Source organism: Protopterus annectens, chromosome 10.part0 (genome assembly GCF_019279795.1).
Source record: "Protopterus annectens isolate FY-2018-M chromosome 10.part0, PAN1.0, whole genome shotgun sequence".
Taxonomy (NCBI): domain Eukaryota; kingdom Metazoa; phylum Chordata; order Ceratodontiformes; family Protopteridae; genus Protopterus; species Protopterus annectens.
In genome coordinates this window covers 1,694,752,706-1,694,767,232 of record NC_056744.1, presented here as the reverse complement: position 1 = coordinate 1,694,767,232, position 14,527 = coordinate 1,694,752,706, and the positions used below count along the sequence as shown (strand labels likewise).

General features: G+C 39.1%; 1 protein-coding gene across 1 annotated transcript in view; it reads right to left on the bottom strand.

Annotated features, from left to right (window-relative positions):
- The window catches only part of LOC122814435 (zinc finger protein 160-like), a 100,709-nt gene extending 97,098 nt beyond the window's left edge, over window positions 1-3,611 (bottom strand). Inside the window, 1 exon segment of the mRNA XM_044087015.1 lies at window positions 3,597-3,611. Within this exon segment, the coding sequence (XP_043942950.1) occupies window positions 3,597-3,611 (15 nt within the window).
- Between the last annotated feature and the right edge of the window lie 10,916 nt (window positions 3,612-14,527).

Here is a 14,527-nt window from a genome sequence, read left to right as displayed (position 1 = left end):
GACTACTATACTTTACCTTATACTACCTTTTTGTATTATTTGAGTCACTAGAAGCTGCGTATACTGCTAGAGTCTTAGCGACTACCTTTATATAGCTCTGAAGAGAACACACTTAGTCTCAAGAGGCTGTATTACTGCTGTAAACTCAGTGACTGCTTTAACTTATCCTTACATCACATTTTTCAAGTCCTGCTGACCACACTGCCTAGCAACTATAATAGCTGTCCTCAAAGGCAAAGTAGTGCTCTAATTTCAGCTAGCAAAACCGTACTTAAGCATTTAAACGGAATGTAAGGCTGGAGTCTTGGTGACTGTTAATTGTAGCGTTATTCAACCTTACTTAGCCTTTTACTACTCTGTTATGTTTAAAGACTGTTTATTAACCATTAGTAGCTGCATGTAACACCTGAATCTGTTCTTAGACAAATGTAAGACTATTTATCATTTAGTAAAGTGTGTCTGCTAATGTTCTTTGTCAAATGTTAAGACTGTATTTGTTTAGCATTTAGTAAAGTGTGTCTGCTAATGATGCATTTTTTGGCTGACTTGGGGTATTGTTTTTAGCTATAGAACTACCTAATTCACACAAGTGATCACCCTCCATTTTTATTTTTTCTTCTATTTCTGTCCTGCTCTTGTCTCTCCCTCTTCATATACCTTTCTGTCCTTCTTCTTTACATCCTCTTTCCATAGTACATGCTCGTACTACGTCTCCCACTCTAAACTCACCTTTTTCCTACCTATCCTCCTACCAAACCCCCTCTATTTCCCCTTAATTACAGTTTATTTATTTATTTCTCTTCTCTCTTTACAGCTTGCTCCCTCGGGTGCTACCTCTACCTGCTTTTTGTACAGGAATTCCCTCCCATCTGAGTGAAGACATCCTTGGATAAGCTGCTCCCAGGCTCAATCAACTCCAACCTAACTAAATGGCTTAGTTTCCCTCCTATGAAGGAACATAAGTGTATGTAGCTATATTGAACATTGCTGTTGGCAATTTATAATTTTGCCCAGCATTCTACATTGGTATGAATGACAGCAGCCTGCCGCAGTCCGCTGCCCCCCCAAGTTTACATGCTACTCCATGTCCACTTCCTTTGTAAACTTCTTAGATTAATTTTGACATAGCTGTAAATTCCTTTTAATTTATGGTACTGCCTTCCTCCTTCACCACTTGGTGGCAGCATACACCCTGGAAAGTTCTGCAAAACGCCTTTATACAGCCCTACAAAGTATACACTGTTCACTTTGCTCTCTGTTCCTCACTTGAGAGTCTGTGGAATTAACTTTCACTTCTCAAGGCTTGATATTATGAACTATAGTATTAACGTTTGTTCTCTAGTCCGATCCCTACAAAGATATAACCCTCTCCCTGCCTTTACCTGTATTCCAGTTTCTGTTCACTGATTGTTTTCTCTGGGCCATCTCTTCTCTTGGATCTACCTGCTCCATTTGCCCTGCGGGCTCACTCCGCTCCCCTACCCTACCCCCAATTCCTACCCACCCCCAGTGCTCCTACACTTATCCTAGATAAAAGTCTCCTCCCCTTCATCTCTCCCAATCCACTCACATCTCCTCACTATCCCCTCCGCTCTCATCCTCCAATACTTTCTCACCCCCTCCCCATCCCAAACCTTATAGCACTTTACTCACTTCTAAACACCTCTCTCTTACACTCACATAGTTCCCCCTACATCCAACTACTTCTTCAGTACCCTCCACCCAACTATTCATGTATACCTACTCCATACCATGCCTTCTCAAACCTTTCTCATCCCTTCCCTCTGCCTACTACTACTGATTCCTTTATACCATGCTACCTCTTATTCCTCTTATGAACTACCCCCTTCTTTCCTATTCCCTCTTCACCCTACCATCATCCTCAACACTCATTATCACTCTACCATATCTTACTTTCACACTATATCACCCTCCCTAGTTCAACTAAACCCACTTCTCTGCTTCAGACTAAAACTTCTACCCCTCTTAATGAAACGTCATATTCCTAAAGCATTATTATACCTCCCACAAAACACTAGGAGTAAACCCAAACTCCTGCTCTCATTCCCCTTTAACTGCATACATCCCAACCCAGGACCTAGTACCAGCAACAATCCAACTTCCCCTATTACCACCCATATTACCAACCCTAAATATCTCAAACTCCTGACCATCAATGCCCAGAGTCTAAAAAACAAAATAGCCCACTTCCACACTTGGCTATACCATACCCTACCTGACATAGTAGCCGTCTCTTGAGACATGGCTAAAACCCAATATTTCTGACTCTGAAATCCTACCCCCTGCATTTCAAGCTCTTAGATATGACCGCCTAAAAAAGAAGGGAGGAGAAGTGGCCTTAATCTACTCTAGCCTACTCTCCATCACTCACTACCAAAATCCTATTCCTCAGTTCAACAACCCTGAACTAGTCATAGGAATTCTCCATAACCATAAAAGCATCTGTGTCATAGCCCTCTATATTCCCCCTGGAAACAATACAAATATACTTCAGGAAATACTTCTATGGGCCTCAACCAATATTAAGTTTGAGACTTACATCCTAGGAGATGTAAACATTGACTGGAACAAAATTGATAATAATAATCCCACCATCTCAATTAACCTATATAATTTCAGTCAACTTACAAATACCATTACCAGACCTACTAAAAACAACCCCCCAGGCTCCATACTTGACTGGATCCTAGTCTCTCACCCTAATAAAATCTCCCATAAGGGCACCTTACCAGACTCCATTAGTGACCACTTGCCAGCCTTCGTCCATAGAGCAACTCCCTCCTCTCCTCACCAACATCAATATATCCACACATGAAACCTCACAAACTTTAACCCCACAACTTTCTCCAATTCTCTCAAACTAATAAACTGGGATAATCTAAAAACTCTTCCTCTAGACCAGGCCGTTGAACATTTAAACTTAACCTTCTTAGCTACCCTCAACTCTCATGCCCCCCAGAACAAAACGTATAAAAACCAACTCAGCCCTTTGGCTTACTAAAGACCCCAAAATACATATGAAACAAAGGGACAAAACCTGGAAACTTTACCATCACAATAAGAACCCATTTGAACCAAGAGATGCTTATTCATGTAGAACCAAAGGGGTGGTATATGCATTAAGATGTCCTTGTGCTCTGTTTTACATAGGGGAAACAAAAAGGGAATTCTGTGTCAGATTCATGGAGCATTTAAGAGATATTAGGAATATGAGAGAAGATAAGATAATTGCTTTACATTTTAAAATGGTTCATGATAGTGATATCACTATGTTACAAGGCACAGTTTTAGAAACAGTGGAATGTTTTTGTGATGATGAAAATATATTAAAACAAAAATTATGGCATAAAGAGAGTATTTATATTTTAAAGTATAAAACACTTGTGCCTAATGGTCTAAATAATGACCTGAATTGGAAATGTTTGCTTTAAAGATTTGGAAACTATTAATTATTTAATTGAATAATTGATGTTAATTATGTAAGGTATATAAATGTGTGTAAACGTTTATTACTGTTTGATACTCCTTGAAGGTGGTAACACCGAAGCGCTAGAGAATAAAAGTTTGGTACTTGCCTTGCTGTTTGTCATTTTTTTGCCACAGTCGGTGGCTTTTGGGTCAGTGTTGTTTAATATTGGAGGAAGGAGGAGAGGAGGTTTTTTGATTTGGTGTGTTGGGGTATGGCTCCTGACCCTAACATGGATGTTCCTCGTATATTTCGGGAAGAACCAGTGTCCCTTATGGGAGCAATTGGTGGTGTGGGAGCTCAGGGGGGCTCCCAAAGAACTATGGAACATTATTTAAATGGCTCTGTACACATTTTGAGTACAACGTTAGAAAATCGGCCAGCTGATATAACTATGGGTCCATTGTTTGAGACTTTTGTTAAAGAAAGAGCAAAAAGAGTGCTTGATCCCTTTAATTCTGTGGGACAGACTGTGAATGTCATTCCGTCTGATATGAGAGAGTTATGTGAAAAATATAAAAGGTTATTGGAAAAAGAGACTAAAACCTATTTTAACATTCTAGGTCTGCAGAGATATATAGATTTGGACATTACACCCAAAGGGCTAAGATTTATTAAAAATCCCAGTACTCCTTTTGATTTGAACTGTCCGATAGATAAATAGTTCAAGGAGCGCTGGTTTAAGGTTTTGCATAAATGTGTAGTCGAATGGCTACACATTTTACTAGAGAGAGATCAAATTAAGCATAAAAAATTAAAACAGGAGTTGGCGGCCCTGTCTCAGACCATCAGCAGTTCCATGGGAGTCCAAAGTATTAAAAGTTTTTTGGAAAGAACTAATAAAAATTTAATTTCATTAGAAGCTGAGCTTGTGGAGAAAAATAAATCTAAATTGAAGAGAGATATGAATGAATATGAGGCTGGACTTGCTTTCACATATTCGTCCAATCGGAAGGTGGGGGAATCGGAAACGTCAGCACATTAAGTTTAAAAGGAGTGCCTCTGCATCATTTATTTCCTCGGGGGAAGAGAGCCGTTATGAGACCGATGCGAGCGATGACTTTCCTGAGTTACCACAACCGGAAAGACCAGCGGAATATGCGCGAACCTTTCGGTACCAGGAGAGACAGCCACAGCCACAGCAACAACAGCAGGCTCGCTAAGGACAGAAGCGTACAAGGAACTTCGGGTATAACTACGGTGATGCAGGGAGGGATTACAGAGTGGACTTTAAACAAGGACAGAACAATGGACATTATTTCAACAAAAAATTTAAACGGTGAGTCATGTATTGAACCAAATTCACTGGTTAATTTATCATGTTGTAATTTAACGCAGGAACAGGTTTCTGTGTTAAACTTAGGGCTCAAGTTTGTGCCCACGGTGTTACCAAGAGGACATATGGTAAAGCAAGAAATGTTTAGATTTTTAAGAAAAATATTTAAAAAAATTATTTTGCTAGGATTTCAGGAGTTAATATTGATATTAGAAGTAACTCTTTGCTTAATGATTCTGACGAAAGTTTCTTTTCCTGTATTGATGAAACGGGGGAGATGCATGACAATGATGTGGAAGATAACATGCTTTGTAACGAAGGAAATGTAATTAATACGTCTTTTATACCAACATTTAATAAGTTTATACCACCATTTGAAAATCCACGTGTTTCATAATTTGGGTCAATGATAGGATTTGGAGGTGGGAATATTTGTGAATCTGTGTTGTTAGATAAACATAAAATAAAACATAATTTAACTTTTAGGGAATGGCAAGCATTAAGAACTTTAGAAAAAAGGAAGGATATAGTGATAAAACCTTCTGACAAAGGGAATAAGATTGTAATTATGAATGCACTCCAATATTTTAATATGTGCATGAAACTTTTGAATGATGTTGATGTGTACGAGAAATGTAGTATTAACAAATACAAACAAGCAGTAGTTGAATATGAGAAAATGCTTGATGACAGTGTTAGGAAGGGTTATTTCACTGATAAGGATGTCAAGGACAAACGTTTTAATTGTAACAGTGAAATAGCTGTTTTTTCCTGCCTACCAAAGATACACAAAAGTATGGTGCAGCCACCGGGTAGACCAATTATTTACGCCTGCAAGTATCTTCTGCATAACATGGGTTTAGTATTACATAAAATATTGTTACCTTATAATAAAGCATCTCCAGTATATATTCAGGATAGTTTAGATTTATTAAATAAAATTTCTCTGTTGAAATGGGATGAGAAAATTTCTGGTTGGTACTTGATGTAAGGAGTTTGTATACCTCCATCAGACATGAAGATGGCATAAAGGTTATTAAATATTTTATGGAAGATAGTCCTTTTTCTAATTTTGCAGTGGAAATGGTTAGTTTTTGTTTGAAAAATAATTATTTTTATTTCAGTAATGAGTTATATAGACAGAAGCGGGGTACGGCAATGGGGGCAGCATTTGCCCCCATGTATGCCAATATTTTTATGTCTTTCTTTGAAACAGTTTTTATTTCATCTGTATTTTATGAAAAAACATGTTGATTTTTATTTTCGATACATAGATGATCTGATATTTGTGTGTGATGGAGGTTTAAATGAAGTGGATGATTTTATACTGGAAATGCATATAAACCCATTTGGTCTATCATTTGATGGAATACAGAAAGGGAATAAAGTGGTATATCTGGATCTAATTTTGGAAGGAAATATGGATGGAAGTATTTCTTCCAATATTCACAGGAAGTTTGTTGATGGGAATCAGTATCTCCATTAATCTAGTTGCCATCCCCCCATGTATTAAGGGCTTTACCCTATGGGGAATTAGTCCGCATCTCTAGACTATGTAGTAATGAAAATATGTTGGGGAAGGAAATGGAACAAACTAAGGATATGTTTTTGAGAAGGGGTTATAACCCAGATATTCTGATGGAGGCTGAAACCAGAGTTTGGGAAAGAGTATATAAAAATAGTAGTAGAAGGAGTAATAGATATAGTTATATGGTGTTAAATAGTATATGGGCACCTGAATATGAAGATGTGAATATAAATAAGGCAGATACAATTTATTATGCATCTGTGTATAACATAAAAAGTGAAGAAATAAGGACATTAATAGAATACTATTGGAAGTACTTGTTAGAAGATAAATTTTTGGCGGAGATTCTGCCACAGAAGCCCCTTTTTTCATATAAGAGGGGAAGGAATCTAAAAGATATGGTGGTACATGGCAGATTCAGTTTACCAGCTGTTAGTATAACTAACTTATTAGTAACAAAGGGAACATCGTGCTGCAAGAGATGCAGTGTTTGTGTAAATATTGTGAATACTTTCAATAATATAAATGGGGTTAAATTTGAACCCAGAGATGCTTATTCATGTAGAAGCAAAGGGGTGGTATATGCATTATGATGTCCTTGTGCTCTGTTTTACATAGGAGAACCAAAAAGGGAATTCTGTGTCAGATTCATGGAGCATTTAAGAGATATTAGGAATATGAGAGAAGATAAGATAATTGCTTTATATTTTAAAATGTTTCATGATAGTGATATCACTATGTTACAAGGCACAGTTTTAGAAACAGTGGAATGTTTTTGTGATGATGAAAATATATTAAAACAAAAGTGATGGTATAAAGAGAGTATTTATATTTTAAAGTATAAAACACTTGTGCCTAATGGTCTAAATAATGACCTGAATTGGAAATGTTTGCTTTAAATAAAGATTTGGAAACTATTAATTATTTAATTGAATAATTGATGTTAATTATGTAAGGTATATAAATGTGTGTAAACGTTTGTTACTGTTTGATACTCCTTGAAGGTGGTAACACCGAAGCGCTAGAGAATAAAAGTTTGGTACTTGCCTTGCTCTTTGTCGTTTTTTTGCCACAGTCGATGGCTTTTGGATCAGTGTTGTTTAATAATAAACTGGGATAATCTAAAAACTCTTCCTCTAGACCAGGCCGTTGAACATTTCAACTCAACCTTCTTAGCTACCCTTAACTCTCATGCCCCCCAGAACAAAACGTATAAAAAACAACTCAGCCCTTTGGCTTACTAAAGACCCCAAAATACTTATGAAACAAAGGGACAAAACCTGGAAACTTTACTATCACAATAAGAACCTAGACGCCTTTCTTAAATATAAACAACTCCGTAGCCTAATCAAAAAACATATTATATGGGATAAAAAAAAAGTACAGTTGTGTACACTTACCATACATGTAGATGTTAGAGTGTATTCACTGTTGCAGTCATTACATTTGGGTAATCTGCTTGCAGGTTGCCCTCAGTCAGCCTGATTAACAAAGTCTTGGGTCCTGTGTCAGTTGCTGTCCCTTCTTCCACGATGTCAGGTCATCAGGGGTATAAAACATGCAGCCGATGCCATTACATCAGTTTTTCTTGCCCCAGATGTCAGGTGCCCCCCTAATGGGAAGTAATTAAACATAAAAGCACCAACGTATACCTCCAAAAAGCAAATACACCAAAAAGGCTTTTAAGCATAGTAAAGGAAAGTAGAGGTATAGCCAAAATAAGTTAGGGGGCTGGTGGGAGGGTAACCAGGACTGCAAGAGAGAATACACCTGAACATCTACATTTATGGTAAGTGTACATACTGTACTATGTTCTTCGTGTTTCACTGTTGCAGTCATTACATTTGGGTAGATTCCCAAAGCTATGGTTGGGAGGAGGAGTCTAGATAGCATTAGGGCCAGCTATAAGGCCCTGCAAGACTGCAGTGGCAATGCCAGCTCTGGATTTAGAGAAAATTGGCAAATGATAATGCTTGGTGAAACTATGTACAGAACTCCAGGTAGCAGCTTCTAGGATGTCCCTGGTAGGGACGCCTCTGACAAAGGCTGTAGAGGTAGATGCAGCCCTAGTGGAGTGAGGTCTGATCCCCTGGGGGATAGGTTTTCCATGGTGATTATAGCAGAAATGAATGCAATGGCTTATCCATTTAGAAATGGTTTGCTTTGAAATAGCCTTCCCCTCGGCCCCTGCAGCAAATGCTACCAACGGTTGTTCAGATTTCCTTTGAGGTTTAGTCCTGTCCAAGTAGAATCTAAGTTGTCTGTGCACATCTAAGGAATGCAGTATGCGTTCCCCTTTATTCTGTGGACTGGGAAAGAAGGTTGGCAAATGAATGGACTGATTAAGAGCCACACTGGATACCACCTTGGGCATGAAGGATGGATTGGTTCTGAGTGACACCCTGTCTGCATGAAAGATGATGAAAGGCTCCACTGCCATAAGGGCCTGTAATTCATGCCATAAGGGCCTGTAATTCAGATACCCTTCTATCTGAAGTGATCTAAGAGGAAAGCTGTTTTCCAAGAAAGACATTTTAAGTCTGCAGTAGCAGCTGGCTTGAAAGGAGGTAGAGTGAGTTTATCCAAGACAAAGTTAAGGTCCCAGGCTGGGGTTGGAGCTCTCCTGGGTGATCTCAAATTGTTGACCCCTCTGAGGTACTGCTTGAGCAGTGGATGAGAGAAGAGGGGAGGTTCTGTGTTATAATGAGCTGAAATGGCTGAGGCGTGGATTTTAATGGAGGAAAAAGACAGGCCCTTGTGAAGCATCTCAGTTAAGTATTGTAAAATCTGAGGTAAACTGGGCGCTGCTTTGCTCATACCTTGAGATTGGTTCCAGGCACAGAATCTTTTCCATTTTTCAGCATAACATTTTCTAGTACTAGGCCTCCTTGCCTCTAAGATGATATCCATCACAGGTTTGCTGAGGGATGGTAAAGGAGAGTAAGTAATTAGCCAGGCTGCAAGGTTCAGTGTTGGAAGCCGAGAGTGCAGAATCTGGTCCTCCTGCTGAGACAGCAGGGAATGAGTCTGAGGCAGGTGCCATGGAGATAACCATGACACACTGCGCAGGAGGGGGTACCAGTGATGGCGCGGCCAGTCTGGAGCAATCAAAATCATCCTTGGTTTGTCCTGTTTGACTTTTAGTAGTACTTTGGAGAGCAGAGGCAGAGAAGGAAAGGCATAAACTGATAGTTTTTTCCAGCTGAAGGATAGAGCATCCACTTTCCAGGCTACTTTGTGGGGAGTCCTTGTGCAAAATTTGCCCAATTGGTAGTTCTGGGGAGAGGAAAACAGGTCTTTATCTGGGCTCCCCCATTTGCTTGTCAACATGTTGAAAATCCTTTGTTCCAGTTTCCACTCATGTGGGTCCATGAGGTTTCTGCTTAGTCGATCTGCCAGTGTATTTAACTATCCTGGCAGGAATTGAGCTTGTAGGTGCACTTGGTAGCTCAAGGCTGCGTTCCACAATGCCATGGCTAGTCTGCAGAGGGGGTAAGAATGTGTACCCCCCTGCTTGTTTATGTACCACATAACAGTGGTGTTGTCAGTCTTTACCATTAGTTGCCCTGGAAGAATGTGGTCCTTGAAGGCTGTCAGAGCATTCTGTACAGCTAACATTTTTTTTTGATTGATATGCAGGTGCATTTGACTTGGGTTCCATTTGCCCTGAATGCACTTCCCTGCCAGGTGAGCCCCCCATGCATAGTCTGATGCATCTTTTGTTAGGGTTTGGGCAGCAGGGGGTGGTGTGAAAGGTAGTCCCTTGTTTTGGTGGCAGGCCTCTGCCCACCAAAGGAACTCTAGGCGTAGGCAAGGTAGGATAGGAATCATTGTTTCTAGGTTTTGAGAATGTTGACACAATAGGCTTCTTACATACCACTGTAGCTTCCTCATATACAGTCTTGCATATGGAATTAGAAGAATGCAGGAGACCATGAACCTCAAGGCTTGCAGTATTTGTCTTGCAGATAGCAGGGTTTTTGTGGCCACTTGTTTGAAGTAAGTTGTCAAATGAATTTGCTTTCTTGGTGTGAGGTAAGCCATCTGGGAAGTTGTATTCAAGCTTGCTCCCAGGAATATAATTTGTTGACAGGGTACCAGTTGTGATTTCTTTTCGTTTATGGTGTATCCCAGACAAGTTAGAACCCTTTTTACAAAGGCCAGATGATTCAAAAGTATTTCCTGGCTTTCTGCCTAAATTAGTGAACAAAAGAAAAAGGAAGCTCGAACCAAAACACGGCAGCCAGAAAATAATGTCCTGAACGTAAACGGTTTATTTTAAGAAACACAATACGTTTTCGTTACAACCACTCAAGTAACTTCTTCAGAGGATTATGACAAGAGTACAATAAGGCGCCAAATTTAAACTAATATTGGCGTAATTATGTCAGTAAACGCTTTTAAGTTGGAATTAAGTCACAACTCTATCAATCAGCATAAGAATGGTAAACACATGGTTAAGAACCACCAATCTATGATTAAATATAAAAAACTAAGACGCAATACTGCAATAAATACAAAATAAAATTAAAAACAATAGGAAACCTTTTTCCTAAATACATTTACATCAATAAAAACCTACTAAGTAATACTTGTATTTACTTCATAAATAATGCACTTTCATGTACTAATCACCATGTTGGTTAACTAGAATCCAAATAAAATGTAATATGTTGTAGCAAACGTCAAAAAGAATTCTTATAATATATTTAACATATCATGGCTAAATGAGAACTATCTCAGAAAACTTCTAAGTTTTAAGAGACAGGCTATATTACAGTTTTCATTAAGGCCAGGCAAAGAAAACGCATCTAAAATAAGTTGCCATTCAAGCTCTCGGACTTCCAGTAAAAGGGATGATGGGCCCTAGGGTCAGGAGGAATTTGATCAATAGCTTGAAAATGGAAGCTATGACCTGGGTTAGCATTAATATGCTTAGCTAAAGCATTTTCCTTCTTATTTTTCTTTATAGCATAAATATGTTCATATAGTCTCTCTCTAAATTTTCGATCAGTTTTACCTAGGTAAAAGGCAGAACAACAATCGCAATTAGCCAAATATACAATGCTTTTTGACTCGCAATTAAGTTTATATTCAATAAAAAGTTTTTTGTTGTTTACTGCAAAAGAACTACCCGATTTAACATATCTACACATGTTGCACGACCCACATAAAAAGTACCTTTAGATCTAGTATTAGCTGTGGTATTTTTCTTTTCTAATATACTTTTAAGGTTAGCTCCTCTCCTATACACTATAGAAGGAGAAGGTCCAAGTTTGTCTGTCAAGAATTGGTTACCCCTAATGAGGTGCCAATTTTTGAACAGAATAGATTTAATTTGTTCCATATCTTTATTAAAGGTGGTAACAAAACTAATATTGTAAACATATTATTAAAGGAAAATGTGGGTCATGCTGATTAGATGTGCAAAAATTCTCTATAATACTACCATTCAAAGGTTCTGAAGAGAATAAGTGTTCACTGTTCCTAGGAGGAATAAGATTGTTACAGTCAGATGGCAACAAGTTTTCCTTAATGCAAGATAGAAGGGGCACGTATACCCCACTGTTACATTTAAACTCGACTTCCTGAACCAAGTTGTCTATCAAAGAAGAAGGGTAACTCCGATTAATGAACATTTCTCTAAGAAGTTGGCATTCCATATTAAAAGCTTGATCGAGAGAACACATTCTCGCAGCTCTTATGGTGATTAGTACATGAAAGTGCATTATTTATGAAGTAAATACAAGTATTACTTAGTGGTTTTTATTGATGTAAATGTATTTAGGAAAAAGGTTTCCTATTGTTTTTAATTTTATTTTGTATTTATTGCAGTATTGCATCTTAGTTTTTTTATATTTAATTATAGATTGGTGGTTCTTAACCATGTGTTTACCATTTTTATGCTGATTGATAGAGTTGTGACTTAATTCCAACTTAAAAGTGTTTACTGACGTAATTACGCCAATGTTAGTTTAAATTTGGCACCTTATTGTACTCTTGTCATAATCCTCTGAAGAAGTTACTTGAGTGGTTGTAACAATAACGTATTGTGTTTCTTAAAATAAGCCGTTTACGTTCAGGACATTATTTTCTGGCTGCCGTGTTTTGGTTCAAGCTTCCTTTTTCTTTTGTTCACTAGTTTTGTACCTGCGGGATTTTCTGCCTGAATTATACAATCGTCCAGGTATGGGTATATTTGAATATTTCTTTGCCTGCAAAATGCAGTGCAGAGAACTGCGTGTAGCCTGCTTTGAAGCATTGGTATCTTCTGCAAGATTCCCTGATTGGGATGTGCAGGTATGTTTCTTTTAAATCTAGCGTTGCCAACCAGGCATCTTTGCCTAGCATAGGAAGTAATTGGTGAAGAGTCAGCATCTTGAATTTTGAAATCTCCAAATAAGTGTTTAGAGTAGACAGGTCCAGGATAGGATGCCATGAATTGTCTTTCCTGGGTACCAGGAAAAGTCTCGAGTAGAAACCTTGTCCCTTTTCCTCTTCTGGTACCAGCTGAATAGTCCCCATGCTTAAGAGAGAAAGTACTTGTTTCTGGGCCTCTGCCCACTGATTTGGGGGTAGGTCCGGCCACCCACTTGGTGTTGGCAACGTGTGGAAGTGAAATCTGTATCCTTGGGATACTATATTTAAAACTCATTTGTCTTGGGTAATAAGTTCCCAATTCTTTGCATGAAGAGCAGTCTTTCCCCCCAAAGGGGAAGTCAGATGATAAATGCTTGGAAATTTTAAAAGAAAGTCATTGAGACAGTTTACCATAAGGGGGAAGTCTTATTATTTCCAGACTTGGAAGTGGAGGCCCCACCACTGCTTAGTTCTAGGAGTCCCCTGGGACTGATACCTGGGGTTTCTGCTGTGTCTGGGTTTGACTTGAGAAGACCTGGAAGGGGCTGGAAAGGACAAATTCTTAGAGGGCCAGTGCCTACTAAATCTAGGAGGCTGAACTTGCAAAAAAATCTTTTAACAGTTTGCATAGATTTAGCTTTATCTTCCATCTTTTTTAAGAACTTCCTCAGCCTCGATGCCAAACAGGCGGTCCTGATTTAAAGGAGCATCCAACAATTTAGCTTTAACATGATCAGGCAAAGATTGCGCCTTAAGCCAATCATGCCTTCTGAGCACAGAACCAGTAACAGCAACCCTGCAAGAGGCCTCTAATGAATCAAAACCACATTCAAAGTATGTTTTCCAACTTGTTTGGCAGAATGCATTAAATCCTGTAATTCTTTATTTTCCACACAGTCAGGAATCAACATATTTTTCTGTTTAAGCAGTCCAATAACATGTTGCTGATATTTTAACATATGAAACTGGCAGTTTAAAGCCCTAACGGCCAAGGCTGCAGAAGTGTAAACCTTCTTACCCCATCTATCCAGCACCCTGGAGTGTCTGTCAGAAGGGGTGGGATTTTTAGCAGTAGAAGCCATAATGCCCTTGGGCCCCTGTGAAATAGTCTCTGGATCTGCAATAGGATTTTTGAAAAGGAACTTGTGGGACTCAGGAACCCTGTAGTATCTGTCAGGTTTTCTGGGAGCAGGAGGCAGGGAATCAGGGGCCAAACTAGATTCCGAGAAAGCATCAACAATGTCTAGTACAGGAGGAATAGCTAAAGGACTATGCTGAAGTAGGAGAAGGAAACCCCTAAGCCTCTTTTTTTGAATCAGAATAATCCTGGCTTTCCCAGTGGAAATGCTCCTATAGAGAATGTAAGGTTTCCCCCAAAAAAAAATCCTCAGGAGGGGAAGCAGAGGGAATAGAGTCCTCTGCATCAGAATCCTCATAAGTAGGTAAGGACAAATCCAGGTCATCAGAAGAGTCAGAAAAAACAGAATCCTAATCAGACGATTCATAACCAACCTCAGTCCTAGGCCTCTTAGAAGGGGGGGTTGGCTACCCCTGATTAGATTCATCAGCTCTTCAGCCATTCTTATCATTTGTTTTTTAGGCATAGAGGCCTGAGCATGTGGCCTGGGCATTGGTTTTTTAGACATGGATCGAGATTTAGGCCTAAGTAATGTAGAAGGCGTCGATTTAATATGCAAGTTCGTAGGCCTGAATACACCCTCAGAAGCCAGTGCCTGTACAGCGGTTCCAGACCCATCCAAGGTAGAGACATCCACAGGTTCCATAGTTGAAGCATCTCACGGCATACCGCAAATGGGTCTCAGTAGAGGCCTGCGAATCAGAAGTAGCGGGTATCAGGGCTGTGAAAGTGCCTCAC